This window comes from Mesocricetus auratus, unplaced genomic scaffold (genome assembly GCF_017639785.1).
Source record: "Mesocricetus auratus isolate SY011 unplaced genomic scaffold, BCM_Maur_2.0 Super-Scaffold_100019, whole genome shotgun sequence".
NCBI lineage: Eukaryota > Metazoa > Chordata > Mammalia > Rodentia > Cricetidae > Mesocricetus > Mesocricetus auratus.
In genome coordinates this window covers 17,743,412-17,770,377 of record NW_024429200.1, presented here as the reverse complement: position 1 = coordinate 17,770,377, position 26,966 = coordinate 17,743,412, and the positions used below count along the sequence as shown (strand labels likewise).

The 26,966-nt window shown below is 39.0% G+C and overlaps 1 protein-coding gene across 18 annotated transcripts in view; it reads right to left on the bottom strand.

Moving 5' to 3' along the window:
* The window catches only part of Cadps2 (calcium dependent secretion activator 2), a 519,904-nt gene that overhangs the window by 105,094 nt on the left and 387,844 nt on the right, over positions 1–26,966 (bottom strand). For 12 of the 18 annotated variants that reach the window (XM_040728765.1, XM_040728767.1, XM_040728757.1 and 9 more), the window contains 4 exons: positions 22,731–22,832; positions 14,160–14,223; positions 11,307–11,430; positions 9,411–9,431 (listed from right to left, as the gene is read on the bottom strand). In XM_040728765.1, coding sequence (XP_040584699.1) covers positions 9,411–9,431; positions 11,307–11,430; positions 14,160–14,223; positions 22,731–22,832 — 311 coding nt within the window. The remainder of the gene's footprint in view (positions 1–9,410; positions 9,432–11,306; positions 11,431–14,159; positions 14,224–22,730; positions 22,833–26,966) is intronic. The other 6 variants (XM_040728762.1, XM_040728764.1, XM_040728773.1 and 3 more) reach the window with 1 other exon arrangement.

Sequence of the window (26,966 nt, the reverse complement as noted above, 5' to 3'; positions counted from 1 at the left end):
AACAGTTTGTTTCAAGCTTAGGTACAAAATAAATGGAAAGGATTGACTACAAAGGTAAAAATCCTATCCTGGAACTCATAAAAGGAGAAGGCTACACTCCTGAGGTAGGGTGAGTATTTCCTTGGTTACAGAGACATCCTAATCTCTCTGGAGACCAAGGTTCCATTCAGGAAGCCCATTTTTCAGTCCTCACATTGGAAGCATCAGATCTTTCCCTAGGGAGGTGAGTTCCACATTTCTTTCCGATGAAGCATACCAGGCTCCCATGCAAACTAATATTTCTGTCCATCTGATCGTGGGCTTTCATGATGGCTCTGTAACTTGTATCTGGTAAGATAAGTCCTAAAAGCACTTTGGAAAAAGGTTCAGTTAGTTAATCAGCACCCTTCTTTCTAAATTTAGATTTTAAGGTATATTTAGAGTTCATAAACATATTCTATTTTGATGAACAAAAATTGAATTATGGCCGGGCGGTGGTGGCACACGCCTTTAATCCCAGCACTCGGGAGGCAGAGGTAGGTGGATCTCTGTGAGTTCGAGGCCAGGCTGGACCGACAGCCTCCAAAACAGTACAGAGAAACCCTGTCTCGCAAAACCAAAAAAAATTTTTTGAATTATGGAGCTGATTTAGATTTTACCTTTAAAAGTTATCTTCCTAGGTCATGGATGGTCTGTATGGGTCTCCTTAGGACATTTCCAAATCTAAATCCAACCCTTTCCATCTCAAAGTCTATATTGTTCTATGAAAGTCCAAATTTCATGCTGGGCAAAGGTAACTCCTAGACACCCTTCCCTGGTTGTTACTGAGAAAGTTATTGTTACTTATATTTTATTAGTTGATTGTAGGTAAAGGACAGAGGCTTTTAGAGTGTATTTCATGGACCAGTGGGGATGTATGACAGCTTTCAGAGCCTACATATCAAAACTACTTCCACAATCTAAATTTTGCTTTTGCCTTTGAAACTCTGATGAGATTGAAACGAATTATGTGGGAGTAACAGGAGAAAAACCTGCTGTCACCTGAGTCTGATTCATGTCCATGCTGCTAAGTTTACTTCTTCACTATCAGAAAAAGAGAACAGTGTCTTCCAGATACAACAGGGAAGTTGCCTGAATGAACTCACAGTGTCTGTAACAGCATGCATAAGACCTGTGCAAGTGCAAGCCAGAGTAAATTCCAACATGGGGAGGGGAGGGGGGCATGAAGTCCTACTCTGTCATGGGGCTATTGGCAACTGAGAGCCAGCAGGAGAGGGAGTGTCAGTAGTTTTCATTATGATTATCACCCCTGGGAAGATGTCAATTCTCAAAAGAGACATATCTGAGAATATATGGGCAGCAAAAACTAAAATTGATGGGTGTTAAGAAAAAAAAGAGAGAGGGCATATAGTTAGGTGGATAGGAGAGAGAGATGTATCCAGGAAGAATTGTGGGAGGGATGAGAATGGTCAAAACACCTTGTATGATATTCTTGAGACTCTTGTCATAAAGTATTACACAGTATTTGCCAATATGAGAAAGATAATTCGCTGAATATGTTATTCCCTATAATCACTATGTGAAACGAATACATACATCATCAGCTCTAATGGTACATACTGTTTCATCTGTTGTCTCTTATGTATTCCTCAGGAGTCTACTCATTGTGGCTCAGTTCTTTGGAAGGTATTGAGAATGAGATTATGGAACAGCCCAAGGTGAAATCTCTTTTAGGGATTTTGAGGATGGAGGAACTTGAGCTTTTTGACAGACTTTACCAGGCAATACATCACTAGATCCTGGTTATTTCTTGTTATTTCTAATCGACTGCAATTCATGTGAACCAGGAATCACTTTTAACCTGTTCTGTTTAAAACAGTAGCATCTGGACAATAATTTCCTAGGCTTCTAACCATCTAAACTTAGAAATTGGAATAGTGGAGGAGTGCAGGGGGCTCACCCAGTTCATTCTTGTTTTTATTAACTTCCCGACTGAGTAGAAGTAGGAATGTCTTGCCACCAGGCACACTGCATGCTCGAAAGTCACACTACTGGGAGGCAAGAAGCAGAGGCAAAGGCAATCAGGGGAAGACCATTCTTTGACAGCAGCTGAAGAGGTGTAGAGCTCAGGATATGAGATTTGAATGGTGATACCATGTTTATAAACAGAAGGGAAAGATCTAGGAAGAAGACAGAGGAACCATTCACAAGAGGGAGAAGAGATACACAGTGGAGTAACAACTACCCAACAAGAGAGAGAAGAGATATACAGTGGAGTAACAATTCCCTAACAAGATGCAGGTGGGATCGGGGTCAGCATTACAGAACAGTGAGCTGGCTTTGAAGTGGATGATGACTTGGGTTTTTAATCATGAACAGTGTTTCCTTTCCAGTTTAGACTGCCATAGGAGCTAGATTTGACATTTAAATGTTATGTGCCTCATGGTGATTGAGAACACCTACCTCTCCTCATGCCTGTCAGCGTTGTGGGCTTCACTTCCTACAAACATCCACACCCTTGCCATTCCAGAGCTTCAGGCCTTTAGCACCAGAGGAAAAGTGCTGGTAAGATTTCTTCCAGCTTGGGGAGTGGAACACTAAATCCAAAGGGAACACAAAGTGTTTCCAGGAGCCCTAAATCGAGAAACATGCCCCACCACTGCTCTGGACCTAGGCTCAGAGGAAGCATGCTGAAGGGAGTGCAGACTGGGTACCAATGGAGTCAGAGGTGCCGCGAGGGATGCAAGCCTCATTTCCTGTTTCTGCAATGGACAAGTGCAATCCCATGTCCTCATCTGACTGTTCACAAAGTTATCTCAGTGTGTAAGAAGCAACTGGTCAACTGCACAACAGAGACTTTCCTTTGTATTGAAAAACTGAGGTTACACACAGAGCATCAAAACCTTGTTAGGCATGAACAAGTAATGCCTTCATTTGCCATTTCTGGTTAGTAATTCTTGCAGCACTGCTTATAATGCCTCCAGACAGCTTTTGATCCATAGGAATTAATCTGCGTACATTGTAATAAGCTAATTAGTGGGGATACAAATTACATAGCATGGGGTATTTTCTTCTGTAGTTAGTGAGTAGGTGGAGAAAAGCTGAAGCAAACAAATAGGCAGAATCCTTTTTCACTCCAAACCAGAGAAGGAAAAAGCCCAAGTGAATTAGTATTAGGCTTAAATGTAACCTTACAATCAATCTGGCAGGATTAATGATGTTCAATTCAGTACAAGGATAAAAGTATATTAATAATAATAGTTCTACTGGATTATATTACCTGATGGAATCAAAGCAATATATGGCTATAAGGAAAAATGTACCTTCTTAGGTAATTTAAACATGTCATTAATTACCATGTGAAAAATACCCCAATCTTTTAAAATACAGTATAAAAGAAAGCTTGGTATGCTCCTTTAGCCAGTGGTCACAGCAGGTAGGCCAATGTATCTACCAAATCTTTGGAGTGTGTACTTGAATTTCCTTTACTAAAGGCTTTGGCAAACTAAGAACTCTGACTTGAATGGTTTTCTCAACTATGCTAGAGAAATTATTACTCATTCCTTTTGTTCTAAAATCAGAGATTTTCATGTACTGGTGTTCCCCTAATCAGCAGGCAATTTAGAAACAGATTTTACTGTGTGAAAGAGTCCATTGTTTATATCAATTAAACTCTTCAAAAAGTCAGACAGAAATTCTTCAATTACCTGTTGGTTTCTACTGGGCGAAGATTCCGTAGTCTTCGGTTTAAAGGATTATTTTCTGCAAAGTGATGTCATACTTTAGAAAACACTTTTTTTTTTCTATCACTCAGGTCACAAAAACACCAGTTCATGGAGCATCTATTTTTAAGTTTTAAATTATTTTTTAAATCTTATGTATATGCATGTACATGTGTTTGTATGCATGTGTTGTGAGATCTAACACTAAACAAATTTAAGTTTTTAAGCCCGCACATCAATCTTTTATGAGAATGTCAGGGCCCATTGTTATTGACTCCATCCCATCTTGACTAAAGGTCAGAGAGTTCAAACCTCTTCTGGCTCCTCAAGGATAAATGACAGAATGGTTGGCTTAAGGTAATGCTACTGGATATCCTAACCCTTGAACAAATTACATGATGTTTGGCTTAGGGTGCAGTGACCAGATGTTTTGGGTATTGGGGAGGTAATTACATTTGTCTATTCCTTATATCATGGTAAGGATGTATTTTGACCTCTCCTTTCTGCTTGGGGCATATAAGGGCAAAGAGTAATAAACTTGGGGTATCTGCATTATTCACTGAGTGCCCTCCCTAGTCTATCTTCTGTCTCTTGTCTCTTTTTTTCTCAATCCTCACTCCCAGCTGGCATGAGAGAAAATTATCATTATTTTAGAAATACTGGCAAGAAGTTATGTACTGCTAACAAGATACTTTCATCAACGGTGTTATTCTGAATATACACTCTGTTTCTCAGCACACAGATCTTAAGCAAAACAGGTTCTACTGATTTATTATTTACTACTGTCGCTTGACAATGCAGTGCTAAATTAAAAGGCCACCCCGGTGGCACACACATCCTCATGACGTAAGGACTGCCACAGTGCGACTTCTTTTCTCAGAGAGAGTAAGCATGGTATCTCCCGGGAAAGAATTTCTGTGCCATTCAACTGGTACTCTGGAAATAGTACATTGGGGCTTAGGTATGGGAACCTAGCAACGGGAGGGATGTTAGAGTCTTTACCATGCAAAGTCCCCTCCTTTTCCATCCATGCCAGGCATCTCCAAATTTCTAGACTGCAAAGGAGTCTATGCCAAAGAACCATGCAAGGCCATCTCTAAGAAACATGTTTATATTGTAAGTCTCAGTAAGAAACACAGTTTCTAGAGCCCCAGGGATCAATGACATATGTATGACTGCTGCTCTTGTCTGTAAGAAACACCTTGAACTAAAAAAACAAAGGGAGCTTTCACCAAAAATGACACTTATTTTGTACTATCAAGCCATTCAATTTAAAAAGAATAAACAATTAGGAAGATAAGGTTTACGTGTCATGATGAGTTCTAGATTATAATAAATTAATCCCATGATTACAAAATAAACAGATTTTAAAAAGATTTGGTTTGGATATGATATAAATCAAAGATTTCTCATGAAGCACGAAAAAAATATGAATCTAAATAACTAGTGATTGTACAGCCCCCAAGTTAAACAAGAATTGCTTTTCCAAAATTTCAAATGCTTGAAGTGAACCACTGGTTTAAATGAAGCATGCCCAAGAAGGAGAGATATCGAATGAGGTCATTAGCTTTCACCAATTTATTTCCAGGTCCTGAAATCCCTCTCTTTTACACACTTGTGCTGCCCATGGACAACAAAAAGTGCCAAAGGAGAGAAGAAACCAGGAATCACAGCTGAGCAGCATGCAGGGGTCAGGAAACAGCAGACTGCTCAGTACTGTATATGAGCTTAACCCCTGTCTTCTCGGACCCCGCACCGGCGCCATGCTGCCTCTCTCTCTAACAAGAGCATGTGACTCGAGCTTATTTTTCAATCCTGTTGTTTTTAAGTGGCTAGTTTTCGCCCTATATTTTAATTATTCAGCGATTGGTTCGAATGACCTTTCACAAGGCAGCTTGCCAGCTTGTGGATGTTCTTTCCGCTGTAAGTAGCCAGATAACTGTCAGTGTCTTAAGCTCATTTGTTCACTCAATAAATATTTACCAGGTACCACGCATGTGCCGCGCCTGGCGCTTCACTCTAAACTGGGGATGAGCCGGGTATTGCAATACAGACCCCTCTCCTTATGGCGCTATCACCATAGGATGGTAAGTAGGATGAAGAAACTATTTATTCTGTGCCCTCTAACTTGGGAAGAGGTTTACAAATAGAAAGTGTTTTTAACACAACAACTGAGACATATGTGGTAAAATTTCCACTAAGTGAAAAGAATGACACAAACTTTTCAAGGGGGGCACGGTGAGAGGGGAGAGCATATGACGAATGCTCGCACACAGTGAGATTTAGTGGCCTACTTAAGAGAAGTGTGGCTCTAGATAAGTTGTTTAGCCACTTACTCGACTTTCTGAAATCATAACAGTAACACTGTGCACCACAAAGTTTCCCTGTAAGCTGCTTACAAAGGGCCTAGCACAGAAATGTTCTTCTCATATTAGTGAGCAACTTTATTTTGGGGAAAAGTGGTGATAAAACAACACTATTAGCTTTTGTAACATGGCTGAGGGGGTTGTCAAAAAAAAATGCTATCATTTTGAGTCTGACAGTCTTGGAGGCCCAGCAACCAGTGGAGAAAGAATAGAAGACATTTCTGGGTCTCAGAGACGAGGCGATATCCTACAATATGCAGAATTTTGATAATGCTATTATAACTTTTTTTCTGAAGTATCAGCGACTCCTATAAAATACCTAATTTTTGTAAACTTTTAGGACATGCTGATTGACAGATTACAAAATTATAAGGAATTTTGGGTAGAATTTTCTTCCTAGGTAGTTCAAGAGATTTTTCTTTCTAAAGGATTCATCGATAGAAAGACAGTTAATACTCTTATATGTATTCACTTTTAAAATCACCCTGGGCCATTTACCAAGAACTCTCTTTGGGCTGGTCCTACTACTAAATCCAACTAAAGGAATATACATTTCTTAAAAATCTTTCATTGATTTAGAACCTTCCTCATCTTTCTGTCAATCACATATATCCATAATTCATTTACTTTTTATATATAAGCATTTAGCTTTAACAAAATTATTTTCCTTAAAGCTGCTGAGTTGTCCAAGTGAACGGTGGAGGGACAGTTAACAGGAGTGAAGGGAGGGTGTCTTGTGGTAAGACTCTTTTCTACTTCCTCATTTCTTTAGCCACTGGGGGGGGGGATCTATACAAGAGCCTCTCTCTGCTCATGTGTCCTGAGGGTGCCCTGAGATCTCTTCTTATTCATAGAGGAAACAGAGCCCCAGAGGGTAGGGAGCAGGACTGAGCCTAGTCTAGGATGGATGACTTCTGTACTCTACAGAAGTGGGAAAGGCATAGACACACTCCTCTAGTTCTTGTTAGTTTGTTAGGATAAAAAGTTTTCCAAACAACCATGTTATAGACTGTAGGGGATTAAATAGTACATATTAAATACAGTCTTTTCTAAGTATTTATTTACTCACTTATTTACTTGTTTGTTTGTTTATTCTCTGAGTGTACACATGACATATGAGGAAGCCTGTGGGCAACCTGAGGGAATTTGTTCTGCCCTTCAACAGTATGGGTTCTGGAGATTGAACTCAAGTTGTCAGGCTTGGTATCAAGTGTCTTTATCTGCTGAGCCATTTTGCTGGCTTCACAAAATATTTTGAAAGAGTTTGCTAAAGAACATGGGACTACTGATATTGTGTGGGCTGTCATGAGTGGATATGATAAAAATCTCATTTTGTGCTAATTACTTATTTTCTCTTGAGTGCCATCAGTAACCATTGTAGGGTGTCTTTCTTCCCTCCCTTTTGTGTCTCAGTGTTTCGTACCTGTCACCTTTCAGGACTCAGACACTAGAAAATAATAGAAAAAGCTTCCTGCTTCTCACCAAGAAATAGAGTCCTTAGATGTGAGCTTCAAAATGAAAGGAGAATTTGTCTCTACCACTGCAAGTGGATATGAGTACGGCTTACCACTTGTCTCATGCACCATTGTTCCCAGATGGAAACTAATTAACAAAAATTCAGAATGCCGGCTCTGTCATCAGGTTAGGCAATACACGTTCTGCTTGATGGAAGAGTTTGAAGAGGGGATAGGGGGAGTGTATAGAAAATGGTACACACAGTTAAATTAATTACAGTTAAATTAATTCAGAAACATCTACACCTATACATAAACTCACCTATAGACACAGACACAGACGGAGAGACAGAGAGACAGACAGACACACACACATACACACACACACACCTTCGAAAACAGGGATGTCACATGGGGCATCTGTACAAGTGCCTCTGCTCATTTGTTCAAAGATAAGAACATCTTCATTTTATTTAAGAGCCGTTTTGCTTTTTACTCTCATGCCAGCTTTCAAAAGTAATGAAGGAAGATTGTTCTCGACTCTGTTTGTGAGAACCCTTCAAGTATTGGTAACCACTTCCAAATAAGATGCTTAAGATGTAATGTATAATATTAATGTGGTCTTAGGTTTCTTGCCTTGAATTCGTATAAAACTACCGCTGGTCTGTCAGAGAAAAAATAGCATATATTTCCCCTACAAAGAATTAGCAATAGTTGTTTTAAAAAAATCCAACTATTTTCAGAATCCTAGTGAAAGGGATCAGACAAGTGCTCTGACAGGGGAGCTACTTATAAATGTCAAAGTATACAAGCAAGAGGAAGGAAGACAACACATACAGCCAGCAGGAAGGAAGGAAAAAAAGTGAAAAAACAGCCTGTGGATGACAGAAGATATATTATCTGAGAGAGTGCTAACATTTGAAATATAAAACATGCTCAAACTGATCAACAGCAGAAGCCCCAAATAATGCAATCAAAGTGGCCAAAAGAACAGAATTAGACATTTATCAAATGAGGAACTACAAATTGCCAATGGGTCACTTGTTTATATGAAAAATGTGCAGTGTCACTAATCATGGTAATGCAAGTAAAATCATAATGAGATACTACCTACTCTAGAACAACCATGATCACAAAAAACCCACTGCCTGATGTAACAAGTGGTGGGCAAGGACATCAAGAGAGAGTTTGGATACCATGGGTGCCAATGGAAATTGGTACACACACTGTGGAAAGCAATATGGGGGAGAATGAAAAAAAATATAGAACTACCATAAGGTCTGCTATACATCCAAAAGGACAGAATTAAAAATCTTCAGGTATCGTTATTTCCATCTCACTGCAATGTTATCCCCAATAACAAAACAGTGTCTACTGACAAAGACATATGCAGACAAAAGGAAATCCCACTCTTAACCCTTGGTGATCTACATATACACGAAGGACATCATGTTATCAAAACAAACCAGCTATAGATAAGGCAAATACTACATGACACCACTGAGTGATCTCTAATACCGGGAAAGAGAGAGTAAGAGAATAGTACATAAAGCAGGAAATCATCACCTATTGCGTAAAATTTAAAATAAAAAATCAGTAAGCCGTAAAGACATACCATGACCTCTGGTCAGCAAGTTTTGTACACTTAAGAGCTGCTATGAGAGCACTTTCTCCCCCCTACCTGGTTGTAATAATAATGACAGGGTGGGAGGAAACTTCTGGAAGTGGCGAACAGGCTTATAGTATACATTGTGAATGGTTCCATGGCTGCATTTTTATATAAATTAAGTACATGCTAATTTTTATGACTTCAGTACTTCGAAAAATATTTCTAAAAAGTCATATACCAAACACATTAAAATAATAGCATGTGCATGCAGAAAATTTACCTGTTTCCTTTTCTGCGTGCCCTAAAACATAAGAAAAGAGAATTTAAGGCTAAGCAAGCAAAGAAAACTAGCCTGTCTTCCTATTTCTAAATCATTTTGTATGTTCTTGGTCTGGTTTGAACATTTAAAAAAATCACTTTAAAAATGAAAATAAAAATAGGAAAGGTAGAAGTAGACACTGAAAAAGCACATGAGTTTTCATCTGTGAGTGAGCAAACATTTCATATTTTTGAATTAAGACAGCTTGGCAGATCTTGGATTGCTGGGATCCATTTTCTAGAATATTGTCACATTAAATTCAAGATGAGTCCAGGAAAGGAGACAATAGGGGGAATCCCTGCTTCCTCTCCACTTGGTCTTCGGACAGACCTCTCTATGTACAGATAAAAGAAGATCTTCCATTTCCTTTTATAATGAATTCTATGGCTATAAACTAGTGAACAGCTCAGAGAAACGCAGTCTAACTTCTTCTCAGCGTTCTTGCATAGCAGTAAAACACTGCCAGAAGAGCTCAGAAAGAAAAGTTTCCTTCCTTGGTTTTTAAATCGGAAATGTACTTGTACAAAACGATAGTATAATGATTGAAGGTCCCCACAAACTATCCTTTGAGATACCTGAAAGGTTTTAATGTCAGTTTGTACATCAGTTTTCTCAACCATGTTTGGAACACTCAAAAGTCCAAACATGAACACTACATGAAGGAGTATTCAAAGAGAAAACCCAAGCATTCGTCTTCCACTTATTTCAAATGACCAAGTGTTCACTGCATTTGCTTTAACTCAACATGATATCATAATTAATGATGTTAAGCTGGTAACTAAGGAGGTTTCATGTTGTTACTCTTGTGATATAATATTGGTTGCTATGGTGATGAGATGGCTTTTTTGTTAATCACTCAGGAGGTTGGTTATCACATGCTTGTTAGTGAGCTTGTCTAGATTTGGAGAAAAAAAGGAAGACAGAACAACATCTATCTTTCTCATTTACTGAAAATTGATAAAATTATTCTAACACCAATTAGTCCATAAACTAACCGTTTACTAAGCAGAATTTTAAAATATTAAAAGTTACTAAACTTTATCTACAGGATGACTACCTACTTATGTCAAGATATAAACATTTAGCAAGACACAAACTTTTCCTTTCTCTCTGTAATGATACATTCATGAGATAAGTCAGTTTTATGACAATCCGAACAAACGATTTGAACAAATAATTGAGCAAATCTTTAATCCTTTAAAACCATCTGTTAAAAGACTGGACAATCAAATCTGATCTTGTGACTCTGCCACAACTTCCCATCTATTTATCTCTAAACATTTAAAATATCAGTGTCCTTAATGAATAAAAATTGAAGAAAGAGAAAAAAGTGCACAGTCCTCTCAAGAGGTCTAATCTTTGAAATGCATCAATATAGAGCAAGCAATTGGAAGCGGCAGGAAGTTCTGCCGGCTTATGTCAGCGCTCACAACAATCCACAAGTTTCTCCCTCCTCTGAGTGACAGGGCAGACCAGAAAATAAAATGACATAATGCTACACTGACAGCAATCAGTAAAGAATCCACAGCCCATCGTTTAAACGTTAGACATACTTACAGTAACGTCAAAAAATACAACCCACGAAAACACCTTTTGGTTTCTTGAAAACTCAAAATAAGAACAAAGGACAACTTAAGCACGGATCCTGGGTCTTTCATTCAAGCCGAGTCCCAGGAGGCATATTAAAGCAATGAATAGGAAAAAGCGCTTCAGTTCGCCAGCTGAGATTTTAATGAGACATTTCCCTTTGCCACGGCACAGGATTGTTCAGGGAGGGAAAGGACTTCTCAGAGAAAATTCAGTTAATAGGCATTGTTGGCTCTCACAGCCACTTCGGCAATTGCTCAGGGCACTGACCTTCAATTTTGGCATACTCTGTGAGCCTAGTGTAATTGATCAAGGCAGCTTTCTCCAGACATTTTCTGACTACTTTCTTCACCTCCTCTGCGGGGATGGGAGTGGCAATGTCCTTCATTAAAACCTACAGAGAGAAGAGAGAATTGGGGTGGGCAAAGAAGAAGAGAGGAGAGACGTTGCATAAAATAAAGTCTAAAAACAGATCACACAAATTGCCCCAGACTTGAGTGTTCCTGGGAAGGGGGAGGGGCCTTCAGTAACTTGTGGGAAGTAATGAGTCGGCACTTCACAACTGGGACCTAATCCTTCAGTATTGGTTCCTCCTGGCCAAGGCTCATTTGTGCACATCAAAACCTCCCATAGGCCAGGTCACCAGGATTCAGTGTGACTGTCACTTTTCCTCCAGGGATCCACGACACCATTACAGCAGCTGTCTCAGATCAGGATTACAGTCCTCGGCACAAGTGATAAACAAAGTTTGTCTAGTATAGTCCTAATGGAAAAGCCCCAGGTCTTCTGAATATATGTGAAAAAGCATAAGAAAAATTCATTATGAATGGGCACAATTTTGGAGCTCCGGGTAAAAACTGCTAATTAAACTTTAAAATAATTGTGATCCGAACGCGATGTGGTGAACTAAAACAAAGATGAAAGAAACTGCTTTAGTGGAATGAATGCTTCATGGAAACTTTCTTCAGTTTTGGACAAAAAGAATACACAGGTCATTCTTTGCTGGGTTCCTAAAATGTGTTCTTGGATCTTTTTCCTTAACATGTTTTATTATTAGCAAGGAGCAAGTACAGTTATATAAAAAAGTCAAAAGGTAATTTTGAACACTTTCTAATGAGGTAGTCATACCTTTCATTACAACTCCTGTTATAAATTGTAAGTCCCAGTTAGTCAGACTATTTTTTCATATATTGAATGGAATTGCTTCGTTTATATTCAAATGATGATACATATAAAATGGTAATATAAAGTGCTTTTAAAGTCTCATAAGTATTCTAATAGTCTCTTACATTGAAATAAATACTAAAAGAGACTGAAAACAACCCTTAAGAACTTTATTATTTTATTCTCTTTGCACTAATGTTTGTATACTCTTGAATTTATTCTAGCATACGAGCATCAATAACCACTGGCAGTATTTTCAAGTATATTTAGGCAAGATTTACTTTCTTGAAAACAGTTGGCTTGATTAGTTAAACATTTCTTTTATTATCAAATTTAATTAGGACATCTATTAGGTAATTCAGAAATGGATAGTAGATCTTTGTAGCCTAAAAAGCAAAACAAAAACAAAAAAACCTGTGCACAGTAAAAAAAAATACATATATAGGCATCAAATGTGAACTACTATATTTAGTGAGAATTTTGCTAAAATTTACCATTAAGATGATGCTGATCCATATACAGGCTTATGGATTGTATGTGGGGTTCCCATGCTGAGAACCTTCAAATAGTAGAAAGAATAACTAGATATTATAACATACGTGCTTTCCCTAGAAGTGAGACTAGGGTTTGAATAGTGTTTCATATTCTCTAGGAGCCTGAGCTCTTACAGATTTTATGTAGTTTTTGTAAGTTGTTAGCTAGTTGAGAGTGTTTAAAAAAATGAAGCAATGACCTTTAGCATTTCTGTTTCAATTCACTAAGAGATGTGATTAGTGACTGTAACTAGAAGGGGTCACTGTCACACTGCCACCCATCAATGTAAGGCACAGGGCATCTCTGGATTACTACCGCTTCCCTGCTGGGAGGAAAAACAAGACTCTGCCATGGAAACCAGGACACAGAGAGGTTGTGTGGTACCCAAGACGGTATTCAGGTATGAAAAGTAGAGCAACTTTAAGAACTAACTTATTTGTAACTGCTGTATGGAACAGAATAAATACCTTGTAAAAGAGCCAATGCTACATGCAGCTTTTAACAGCATAAAAATTAGAAAGGACCTATCTTCATCTGGCATCGTCCCATGTACAGCACACAGGAGACAAGGGTATAACATGAACTCAACCTATAATCTGAAGATTTCATTTCAGTCACCCAGGTTCTGAGCAATGGTCCTGCTACCTTTCTCTAATAGACATGCTGATAGACAGAGTCGTCTCTAAAGTTAACTCAGTAGAAAAATAGACAAGATGAAGTCTGTAAATGAGGACGAGAATAATAAAATAACAAGCTATAGATAATAAAATTGTTTATAATTCTGATGTTGAAGAGTTGCATTTGGAGATTAACAAACATGAAAAAAAACTTTTCCTCAACATCCACAGAAATAGCACATACCATGCCTAAAAACATGGTTTAAAGGATGAATGTAAAAACCTTGGTTGCTATTTATTTCTGTAAGGGAAGCGTATTTCTATGACTTGTGAATTCCTTGATGAAAGCACACCAAATGTGGAGCCTGGAAGGACAAAAGGAATGGTACGTCTATCATTTTATATAGTAGATGCTGACACGCATGAGGGCTGTAAGTATTGGAAACCAGGGAAACTGAGGGGATGTTAGAAAGCAAGCGTGAAGTGGTCTGGGAAGCAGAAATAACTAAAAGCAAGAAAACAAACAGCAATGACAACAACAGGGCATGCCATGAACTAGTAAGTGGGGAAAGGATGGAAAGATAGATAACATCACAATGCAATCACAGCACAGTATCAGGATAGCATGGCGGTGGGAAGGCGTCAAAGGAGGAAGGAGTAGGGGAGACAAGAAAGCAGTAAGAAGAGGCCCAACATTCACGCAGTGTTGCGTGCAGCAAGAAGCTCCAGCACCTGGGGACTGCTCAGTTCAACAGCTGAAGCACAGTCCTCAAGAGCATAAATGACGTCCACAAACCCTTATACATACCCTTTCAAGCAAGGAAAGCGTAGCTTTCAGAGCACCCTCAGGTCGTCCGAAAGGAAAACAGTACCTTTAAAAACAAAAGGAGGAACAAAAACATCAGACGTCTAATATTAATCCAAGAGCTAAACGGTTACTTGGCATTAAGGGAGAACCTTGGAGAAAAGTTGAAATGAGGAGTCAGCTTGGATGTGACTTTAAGTGTTAAATTTTACCAAGTCTGTGACTTCAAGGTCTTGAACTAGTAAGGTATCAATTATGACGAAAAGGATCCTCAAGTCTTCGTGATACATGCACTAGGAGAATAGACATTAAAGAACAAACCCCAGAGTCATTGTAGAAGGAAGATTATTGTGTAACATCTAAGCACTTCTTGTTTAGGGTTCGATATTTGAGCTCCCGGAGTAAAGGAAATGCTTATGTAGAGGAGAACATACACACACCCACTGTATGACTTAACTCCTAAGATGAACAGCGTTTTAAGTCCCCTTTTTAGGGATGCTACAACAGCCACTGGTGTTTACGTCTTTCACCCCTGCCCCCCACGGACAAATGCAAACCCCCGTGCAGGACTTCCTCAAAGAGCCAGTGTCCAAATGTTTCTTGTCTGGTGCATTCTAACTGCGAAGCAACAACTGGAAGGCAGGTAATAGGGGATATTCTGAAACTAAGGTCCAGTACGCCTGTTCAGGGAGGAGTGGGCTCCTTCTAAAGTTAGTGGTCACGGGGTATACTAACAGGTGTATTTTTACTTCCTGTCACTCTCCACTTATGGAGCCCCGAGACCAGAGCTGGTACACCCTGCTGCAGCCACTGGCTTTGTTGAACCAGATTCAGCCAAGATCCCTCCCCCTCTGAGGCTGTAGCTCCTCCCCGCGCCCCCAGGATCCAGACTGCAGGCAGCTGGCTGTCCTTAAGCTGCCACCCCACTTCAATTTAGAAACCTGTAAATTAATGAGCTGGAAAGAAGTTTGCTTATCTCGATGTCCTACTCAATTATCCAGTGGCCTCAGAATGAAGTTATATCCCCCCCCCACTGTAATCCGAATGGATTACTAGAAAGCACACGAGTACATAAGTTCCAAGTAGAAATTTGTTTCCGAAAGTCAACTTTAAAAGAAAGAATAAAAGCCGTTTTTCTTTCTTCCTTTTAAGAGAAACACATCTGAATTTGTTTGGGGAGTTGGTAGCTTCATGAAAGTTTCTCCAGTATAGATAAATGCAAATAGACATTTCCCAGATCTAGCCCCCCAGTGTTCAGAATATTCATAATTTATTTACTGTTAGAACGTGTACTTGCTTAATTTTGCCTCTCTGTGCCCTCTTCTCCCACCTCCAGACAATTTATTTTAATAGACTTTCCTGAGCAATGGTGCTTCTTACGAGCTAGCAAATTAGCAAAGGAGCTTTAATCATTCTGTGTACTCTAAAGCTTAATCCACATTTAAATAAAGCTCCACTTGGGTTCTTGTACTTCCCTCCCCTGCTTAATCTTTCCAGTGTATTTGCATAATCCACCCATTGTCTTTCCTATTGTTTATTTCCATTAACCTGCGGGTGAAACATTTTATGAATGGAATGTTACTGATCCTCAGATTACATTTAGCATTTCAGGACTCTGAGGTCCCAACGGGTATGTTCTGAATTAGCATTGGCTGTGCAGGGTGTGTAAATAATTCAGCACATTTAGAGTAATCCCGAATCAATAAAGTACAGAAAATAACTACACAGTAGCTTAATTAATCGTTACAATGCAAGTTTTGAAAGAAGGGAATCATTTTGCCCTGCCACCTTTCAGGATAAATATTTTGGGGTTTTGCCACTCAGGATAGCTACGCACCAGCAAAGCAAAGTGGAAAACATTCAATTATTGAATAGGATTCAACCACATTTAATACCTAACCTGAGTAAACTGAAGGCAACCTCATTCCCACTTTGGCAAATGAGTTTCACAGATAAATGAACCAGGTTAGAGCCACCCTACAACTCAGCACCGCCCCCTTTCCTTATTGAAGTGCAGCCTTAACGTTTATTGGAGTCCTATGTGCTCTGCCCACACTTCCTCTAACAGGCTTTTGGAAATTAAAAAAAAAATGTTCGCTCTGCCTTGTCCCAAGTAATTTCTGTGTTTTAGAAAATATGAGATAAAGAGGTCAAGTTTTAGCCTACTCTTTTGACATTTGGACTTTCTATCCTCAAACTGTACACTTGTGTTTTCACTTTCTACCAACTTCCTGCTATGAGAGAGACTCCCTCAGGACCATTTATGCTTTGGGTGATGGGAGCACTGCATGCGACAGATAAACCCCACCTGCTGAGTTATCTTCAGCCCTCAGTGTTATCTATTGAATGATATAGAATAAATTGCACGTATTTAAATTACAAAATTAAAAAAATTTAGCCGGGCGCGCATGGCGCATGCCTTTAATCCCAGCACTCGGGAGGCAGAGGCAGGCAGGTACCTGTGAGTTCGAGGCCAGCCTGGTCTACAGAGTGATCTCCAGGACAGCCTCCAAATCAATACAGAGAAACCCTGCCTTGAAAAAACAAAAACAAACAAGCAAACGAAAATTTGTTTGACATGTGTATCTCTTTTTGTTTTTGAATTGTCACCATGGAAATTTATGACCTTCCTTCTATACGAGGTACCCAGAGATTAACTTTCTATCTTTGGAATGAGATTACTGTCTAGAATCTTACATAAGAAGACATAGATAGTTTGAATTATTTTGTGTCTGAGTGCTCACATGGCACTTCATCCCTGTGCATTGGTGCAGGCTGCACGATTCTATGAGGACACTGTTTATCTATTCCTTAATGGCCGCTCATGAGCTAATTTTCATTTTATTATTAACAATTCTGGTATGGACATCCATTCATCCTTTGGTCTGCATGGGCTTTACTTTCACTTGGGGAAATTCCTAGGCATGAAATAGTGAAATAGGTGCTATGTGCAGCCAGTGTTGACAAATCTAGGAACACACTAAAGGAAACCAAAGTGGGCTGTATTGCCCCAGCCTTGCCAACAGCATTTGAAAGTTCAGATTTGCTGTTCTGAATTGTAGATTCAGAGGTCTGGAGGGCTTTTGTTTGTTTGTTTCTGGCTGGTCATCCTCCTGCTTCAGCCTCTCTAATGCTAGGATTCCAGACTCTGGCCACCCTGGAACTAACTGCAGTTTTAAGTTGTATTTCCCTCCTGAAAAATGCTGTTTCCTTTTTCTTTTTTCCAGCATATACGATTCCTATCTCTTCTTCTTAACGAGGTTTACCATTTGCGCCCATCATTGAGTGCTCACATTACATTAACTGAGGCAGAATAAAACCAGGAAAGATTATGGGAACATGGGGGAAAAAAGGGCCATTAACTTCAGAATCTGGTTGAAGTCTCTGGCCAAGTCAGGAGAAAAATCAAGAATTCTAAAACAAATAACATTTGCTGCAGGGACAATATTTCTACTTGTTAGAGATATTTTCAAATAAGAATGTTGAAACGGGAATGGATCACACTTAAGGCTTCACTTTATGTAGTATTTTCTCTTGCCTAGCTGTAAACTACACATTTCTGGGAATCTTATCTCAAATTTCATTCAGAGTGAAAGACTTTGAAGGGCCCAGACCCTCACCCAGCCCCTTGCTTTGGAAGCCATGACAGGCTGCAGAAAAGATTCAGCAAAATGTAGGCCCCTGACTCAGCAGGATGTACTGACCACCCCCCCAGCACCCCCCCCACACACACATATACCTTATCCCACCTTGCCCTAATTACTGGGAAGAAACTGCCAGATACCATCCATGTGGTAAGGAACCAACCAGAAATTAGCTGGCCTGGAAGGCTTCCGGTGTGCAGTAGGTAGCAATGGCCCTTGGATGGCCTCCAGGCATAGCAACCTTTTTGCAGCTGCAATTGACCAATCACCTCAGGACAGAGTTGCATCAATCCTGAGACTGTTACTATGCAACTAGCAGACCCTCAGACACTCCCTTGCTCTACCCCCATATATGCCCTACCCCACTGCTGCTTGCTCCCCCCCCTACTCCACCTGCTGTGTTGGTTGGACAGAGGACCCGAGCTAACTCGTAAATTAAAGATCTGCTTTTGCATGAGAGCTGGTCTCTTGGTGGTTTTGGGGTTCAGAGTCTGGGCACAACAACAACGTGTCTACTTTTGATTATGATATCCCACTGATTATGGTTTTAAGTTATCAGTTGTAATTCCACCTTTGGCACTTTGATAGCCACTCTAGAATTTCCTTTATTGAACACAGAGATGAAAAAGGGAGAACTTTTTCTCATCAGTCTTTGAGATGTCACATGAGAATCACCAGAACTATATATGGCTACAGTTAAGACAGTCCAGGGGGCTCTTCTTTGAGAAGTCTACACACACATTCTCTGGGTGCTTCTTATTTTATTTTCAATAAACTCTAACTCTGCTTTATACTGGTCCATCTTTAAATTTCTTTCTATGATGAAGTCAAGGGTCAGTTTTATCTGACTGGGGATCCTTAAACAATTAAGAGAACAATTGTGTCTTCTGGAAGTTTTCATAAACTCAGCCTCTTAATGGTGTGTTTATACGTTGTATGTGTCACGTTTTCACGCCATCTCTAGAGTTCTATTTGTTCTCTGGAGTTTCATTCTAACTTCCCAATCTTATTTTTGATGGACAGGTGCCATCTCTTTAAAATTCTCTAAAACTTCAATAAAAGATCCCTCCACTTTCCCTTTCCCCACACAATCTTTATAATTCCCAAGTTGTCACCTCCCTTTGTTGTTAACTTTCATTGGGCTCTTTCCTCCACATTAAATACTTTTCTCAAATGTCTGATGATCTACATCAATGACTATTTTCAAAAGCATATTATTAGAAAGTGAAAAGAAGCTGTGTGCGTGTAGGCAGTTTTTTTTAATGGACTACTAAGTTTTTATTAATATAAGCTTAACAAAATATGGGCAGAGGCACCCCACATTATTAACAATGGCTGCCTTTAGAGAATGCAACTGCTGGCCAAAACTTTACCCCAGAGAATGTAAGCACTGAGAAACAGAATTGTGTAGGCCGTTCTTAAGGACAATGGTCTTTGCTGAGGTGCCTCTTGCTGGTATGTTAGGGAAGTCTTTTCTATCTACAGCTGCAGGGTTTTTTCTCTTAGGCTAGTGAAATACTCAGAAGACAACATGCATGCCTGACTGCTAGCTTTGGGAGAGTCAAGTCTATGAGGTGGGAGAGGCATACCATTCTCAAAATTTCAAAATAGAGGCTTATACTATCTCCCTATTGTAACCTGCAACCATGGGTGACGCTTCCTGTGCCCACTATCTCTGTCTAGGAACCTTCACTTTCTCTGAGAATATGTAGACTGATACTGGAATAGGAGAGCTGTGTAGGATAGACAGCTGGGGATCTAAGCACATCTCAGTGGATTTATGGATTTATAAATCCTTCTGGACTCTCACTTTCTGGAGGTGCTCTACTCCAGTTCCTACAGATGTTGGTGGCTATATATATATATATATATATGTATGTATGTATGTATCTCAAACAATTTATTTCTCTGATTTTACAATGCCAGTCGAGGATTCTTTTCCCTGGGAATGTCTATATTAGATACTGTTCATTTGACTGACTTCTACAATATTTTCCAGTTTTTTTTTCTTCCTCATATTTTCTGTTCTCACACTTGTCCTTTTGGATTTATGACTCCTCTGGCCATTACGTTCCATGTCTGACAAGAAACTGAGACATATATCCAAGGTATCACCTTATTTTCCTTTTCAACCTACCATCCTTCATAAGAAGTTTGTTGTTTAGTTTGTTCTGTTCTTGAAATCCATCTCTTGCAGCATGAATAATAAAAACTCAGAGACAGATATTGGGGTTAAAGCTTAAGATCATAAAAACAAAGTGGCCAGCCACTAGTTCTTAGCTCTGTCTTAGACTGGGGGTGATCCTAGCTCCAATAAATCCTCAATGTATCTGCAGACTGAATGCCTAAAACTGAATACTGAATGCCTCACCCCTATCTTATATACCTTTCTAGCGCTGGGATTAAAGGCGTGAGCTGTTTCTCTTTTAGATTGTTTCACTCTCATGTGTCCCTGGGTGGCCTTGAACTCTCATCTGCTCCTGTCTCCTGAGTCCTGGGATTAAAGGTGTGTGCCACTACTGCTCAGCTTCTATGACTGTGGCTAGCTTTGCATTCTGATCTTCAGCGGTTTTATCAGATCATAGACCACAATCTCTAGAATATTATTGGGCCTAAATAACTTTTTATACTCATTATTATTATTATTATTGATGAAATGAAATTTCTCTCTTCCTTTTCCCCCCAAATACTGGAATTAAACTTGCCTATACTAAGCAGGTGACTGGACTGTCAATGAGTTACCATCACCCAATGTTGCTACTAGGTATTAAATTCAAGTTGTTTGGAAGAGCAGCAAGCACTCTTTTTTTTTTTTTTTTTTGCTTTTTGTTTTTCGAGACAGGATTTCTCTGTATTGTTTGGAGGCTGCCCTGGAACTCTGTGTAGACCAGGCTGGCCTCGAACTCACAGAGATCCGCCTGCCTCTGCCTCCCGAGTGCTGTGAATAAAGGTGTGCGCCACCAATGCCCGGCTGCAGCAAGCACTCTTAACCACTGACCTTCTCTCTAGCTCATCCCCTTTATTTTTGAGACAGGGTCTCACTCCGCTGCACAGACTGACATTAAGCTCTTGATATTAACCTAGATGGGCCTATCATTTACTGTTTACTGTCTCTTAGCCTCTTAAGTAGCTGGGATTACAAGATTGATTTTCTTCAAAAGACTGCGTGGAATATTAGTTTAAGATGTGTTACATTCATTTATGCTGTGGAATATTTGTTTAATCATGCAAAGATGTGCTGCATTCTTTTATGTTGCACTTGTTTAACTCTGAAGTTGTGTTGCTTTGCCTGTCTGAAATACCTGATTGGTCTAATAAAGAGCTGAATGGTCAATAGCTAGGCAGGAGAGAGAAAAAGGTGGGGCTCCCAGGCACAGAAAGTAATTAGGAGGGAAGTGTGAGAAGCAAGAAAAGGAGGAGGAGGGGAGGATGCCAGGGTTCAGTCACACAGCCAACTGGCCACAAAGTAAGAAGGAAAGAAAGACACATAGAATAAAGAATGGCAAAAAGCCTGGAAGCAAAATGTAGATAAAGAGAAACAGGATAATTTAAGTTAGAAAAGCTGGCTAGAAACAAGCCAATCTAAGGCTGGGCATTCATAAGTAAGTATACGTGTCTGTGTATTTATTTGGGAGCTAGGTGGCAGGCCCCCAAAGAGAAAACAACACAACAACAACAAAACCCCAACAACAGACTCACAAAATACATTTAAGAGACTCTCTACACCCTAAAGGCAAAACTTTTAACAACAGTGAATGCAGAAGCAGGCCTTTACAAATACAAAAACCTTCTTTATGACTATATTTTATTTGTAAACTGAAAATCTATGTAGATAACTAAGTTTGCAAGTTGAATTCCATTATGTTTTTATACACTCTCTGGAGGCAGTGATTTTCCCGTGTGGGTCTAGCACTAGTGACAGCCTGTATGACTGATTCTCTTGTCTGTACATCCCAGAGGTGATGGTTTCAGCTACCGCTGAAAGCCTCTAGTGTAAACCAACAGATACCACCTGTTCTCCTTGAGAGTTTATTGCTTAGTGTCATTTTAAAAATCACAGTCTCTCATCTTTTCATGTAGCAGATAAGGATAGGAGGCACAGAGTGCACATGTTCAAATGTGAATAACACCTTGGTGGGAATGTATATTCGTAGTTTGTTGATTGTTTTGAAATGATTTAAACCATATAAGCACAGCATGATAGATGTTTTATAGGATACAATTAACTGATGTAACAATACTTCATAGAGTCTAGTAAGAGTGGTAGAAGAAAGTATATTAGCATATTTACATTTATTTTTCTAACCATCGGGCTATTTGAGACTAACAAACCAGGGCAAGAATAGAATCAAGCTGTTTATCTTTCACTTTGCAAATGATTATTAGTATTGATATCTAATCTTACTGACCAAGGAGCACTAGGTGCTATAGCTTATGATGTGAATTCAAAGATAACTAGTGGCTTAAGCAATGAATTTATTAACTATCTTATACAGGGACAAATGAAAAGCACAAATAATTGCTGAAAGGCTTGAGACTATTCTTTGATAGAAAAATTGAGAGCGCCTCCATCACAGAGGTGAGAGTTTCCTTGCCTAGTGGTATAGAAAAAAAAGGAAGAAAAATCACTAGAGCTGGGATGGAAAAAAAATACTATGCAAGGATGAAAATGTAAAGGAAAAGCATGAGACAGAGCAGATGAACATTACAGCAGGAACGGCTAAGGTATAAAAACAGTGGAAACAAATGACCATCTGGGAAGCAGACCACAGAATGAAGACTGGATCATATACTCCAAGCAGTTAGAACCTACTGGTAATTCTCGAGTGGTGGCAAGAAGATTTAACAAAAAAATGTATGGGGGGCGGGGCAGATGGAGGATAAAGCAAGACTGGAAAAAACAGATACTTGGATCAAATACAAGGCTTACCTGAAGTGGCTTATCTGGTTTTCTAACAGGGAAGAAAGCCTCTCCTTTATCTCCTCAAACCTTTCTTTTTCTTCCATTGAAACTGTTCCAATTCCATCAGGCCTGAAGAAAAATGAGAATCCACAATTTGTATTAACAGATTATTTACCTTGAAAGATTTTATACACACAAATGTATCCCTAAATCATTCAAATAATCGGATAAAAGGCATATTAGCCTTAGCTGTGTTTATACTGGAAATTTAATAGAATTGTTTGCAGCCATTTGCTTCAGATTTTTGACCTAGAATGAATGGAATGGGTTTATTCTTTTAGACATCCTTCAAGGAGAATGATGACAATGAATCGTTTCCAGACACAGAGAACAACAACCAGTCCTTGAAAATGGCAAGGAAAATATTCTGTAGTGGAATTAAACATCTGACCAATTAAATGACTATCCCCTGAATGGAACGATTATAAAAACAGGCTGAATGCAAATGAAAGTATCTTAACTGCTTCTCTTCCAAATAAAAACAAACAAAACAGGAGGCTGGAGATATTTAAATTTTTTAAGAAACAGAAAATTTGGATAAATATTTGAGCCTGTAACTAGTAGAAAAGACATATTAACAAATAATACTTAGAAAATTCTACAAAAACTCTATCAATTTGAATCTCTGCTTGTATAGCAGGACATCTTCAGCACTTGGTAATATCAACAGGAATTTTTCTCATTAGCTTATTTTTAACTGATTATATTTTCCCAAAGATGTACACTCATTATTCCAAAGTATTAATATTAATGCTTGTGTATAAAATAGGTAGAAACAAAGATTATTAAATGCAAAGAGAAATGGTTAGAGTTACTTTGCAAACAGGTTTTAATTTGATGTTTCCCATTTGTGTGTATGTGTGTGTGCTCATGAATATATAATTCACTCTTGTTAACTAGTCAATTAGGACAAAAGCAATTAACTTGAAAGTTATACCTTAACCTTGTTGACATAGTGATCTTCTAGTCACATCTAAACATCATTTAAGTATGAGGACTTTGTCCTTATATACGATAAATAATTTGTTACTTCAGAAATTTGCATGCTGTTGGGATTTAGTCTTTGAAAACATTTCTTGCAATTATAATTAATTTCTAAACAAAGAAATATTTAATTTTATATTTATAATAACACACCAGATATATTTGTCATATAAGAATGCATTTTCAGCATTAACTATGGAAAGACCAATGAAAAAATAGTGTGCTTGTTTTTCAAGTACTCTTAGGAGGGAGAAAATGCCAATGTGTAAGTTATCCAGCAGACAATTACATTTAATGCTGGTGTTTTGCATTAATTGAATAATAGATTGTTTCACATACTGATTCAAAATCATCTTTTACTAAGCAAATGTTAACATGAAGTCCAGACAATTTTTATTAGTTATTAGTAAACATTTGTGATAGTGATCACAAAACATCACCTGACTTTAGTGTTCTGTTTTGTTTAAGACAGGATTGCATTTATCCCTGGCTATCCTCAAACTAGCCTATACAGCCAAAAATGACATTGAATTCCTGATCCATCTCCCAAATGTTGGATCACAGGCATGTACTACTGTGCTGGCTAGGTGGCTCTGGCTGTAGAACCCAGAGCTTTGTGTATGTTAGGCAAACACTATCAGCTGAGTTATACCCCCAGTACTACCTGACCGCTATGTGGAAAGCACTGACCTCAGAATGTGGGCATTCAGATACAACTAGCCTTATATTATGCTGTCGCACAGGCAGCAATAAGAATTCATTCCATACAGTTAGCTGCAGCAGGTTGTTTCACAGCAAGCCATGAAAATTTGGTAAAAGCTCAAGGTGCTTTCCATTCTGATGATTAACATGGTTCTCTGACAGATGCTCTACTGTGAGGTTTGAGTGACTGTTCTTGTTTCAACTGCCTGATGAGGTCATGATCTGCAATGACAGAGCCCTGCCTACCTGGCAGGACACAATAAGGTTTCCTGCAATGCACAGTGAGAAAGGTGAGTCAGGGGAGGTTTTGCATCAAGTATTTATCAAGGTGATAAATACTGCCACACGTATTGAAACACTGTCAGTTCGCCAAGTTTATTAATAACAAGTACAACTCAAACAGGTAAAATATACTGGATGATCTGAACTTGTCTTTAGCTAACCCCCTTTTTTTAAGTGCAATATATAAGGCAAACCCCTGAATATTAGGAATACACAGTAGTCTCCTAATATAGGTTATCAGGGATGACTGACAGCTTGGCTGTGATCGAGCTTTAGGGTAATAGCTTACAGGGACTTAATAATAAACGTAAGTAATTCTTAGGTTATCAGCAGTGTTTTACTCACTGCTGTTGTCAAAAGAAACATTGCAATTATTAATTGCAGAACTCAAACTATGCACCTGGCATTGGGTAGGTGGCTTTTAGCTTGCAGAATAAAAGGATGTTCCTAATAGTCTTGTCTGCAGTTTCCAAGAGAGGAGGACGATGAGGCTCAGGGAGGTGAGGTTACTTCTCCAAAAATGGAGGGGGCAGAGGACTGAAATCCAAGCTGGGTCACCTACAGTCTGAAGCCAGTGTTCTTAGTGCCCACACCTTACTTGCTTTTTCTTTTCTTTTCTTACAAAATAATGAAGAACAGAAAATAAAGTCCTATTCAGCTCTGGGAGTTGTATATGAGAAGCACTAATGAAGGAAATATTTTAAACATTCTTATATATAGCAGATATTTCCTACATTAGTGGAAAACTTAAAAGCTGGAAGTTTAAAAACAATGTTCCTTATCCACTTAGCTGAATATGTTAACAATAGAAGCCCTAAAGCCTTGCTCTTTTATATACCACAAATGATATATTCACAGAAGCCCTGAGAGAAATCTTAAACCAGTTACAGATGATGAATGGCTTTTAGTAGTATGAGTATAATATAAATTTTATTTAATTTCTTTCTTTTATGCAAAGGAATGTTTTGCCTACATGTATGTCTGTGCTCCACATGCATACCTAGTGCCTACAGAAGCCAGAAGAGGGCATGAGATGCTCTGGAATTGGAGTTAAATATACAGTTGTGAGCTGCCATGTGGGCACTGGGATTCAACCCGGGGTCTTCTGGAAGAAGCAGCCAATGCTTTTATCCACTGAGCCAACTCTCAAGTCACCATAATAGATATTTTTTAAAATAAAAATTATAGATTCATTAGAACTTAACCATCTCCTTACTACCTTCCCCAGTGCTCTTGTAAGGCTAGACATGACCAGCTCTCCTGGACCATTGCGCCAGCCCTCTTTGGTCTTGCTCCTCCAACCCTGTCTTTGTTGAGTATGAGGAACATATTACTGATCACATTTCTTCTTGGCTTAAGACACTGCAAATGATGACACGGTTTATAAGCCAGGGCCTTTATGTTGGTCTGCAACATGTTTACTGTTCCCCTCTCCCACTTGTCTGTCCTCCCCTCCAGCCTAACTAGTCTCACCGTCTTCTATGAAAAGCCAACTTCCCATTTTTACAGCCTGCGCTTTCCTCCTTTCCATCCTTTATTGCTGTCCATTGTGTATAAGGTCAGTTGGTATTATGAAATCATTACTAATTAATTATTTATCCTTTGTCTCTTTCTTGCTGCATCTCTGGTATCTAACATGCCGGCTGAGACAGTGTTGATGTTCCGTGCTAACATACTAATGAAACAAAGAGACAAAAGATAGATGTAAGTTAAGAAAAGCTAACCAGAAGTAAGTCAAGCAAAGGCTGGGCCTTCATAAGAAAGAATAAGCCTCTGTGTGCTTACTGGGAAGTGGGCCCCCAAATAGCCAAGAGCCAAAAGAGCAAAAGAGTAAAAACCAACCAACTACAGGTTTTCCCTAATTTCTCCTTAAAAAATCACCACCTGGCAATCATGACCTCATGTTGTCTTACTGAAAACTACTATATCTTTTGTGGCAATTTCCTTCTCTTAGTTTTATCAGCTGGACAGCTTCTAAACACTTGAGGTAAGAATGAGCCCCAAATCTCTAGGCATGTGCAGTGGCAGAGTGCTCTGGAAGCATGGACTTAATGTATAGGTCAAAGTGACACTGTATAGAAAACAGACTGATTGTATTGATGATGGGGATTTCTTCCAAACTCCCTCTACCCACTGGGTAAGTCTGTTTCTCTTGGTTTTTAATGAACTGGAGGGGAGGGACTGGGAGGAGAGGAGGGATGTAATATATAAATTTATTTTTATTTTTTTAAAGAG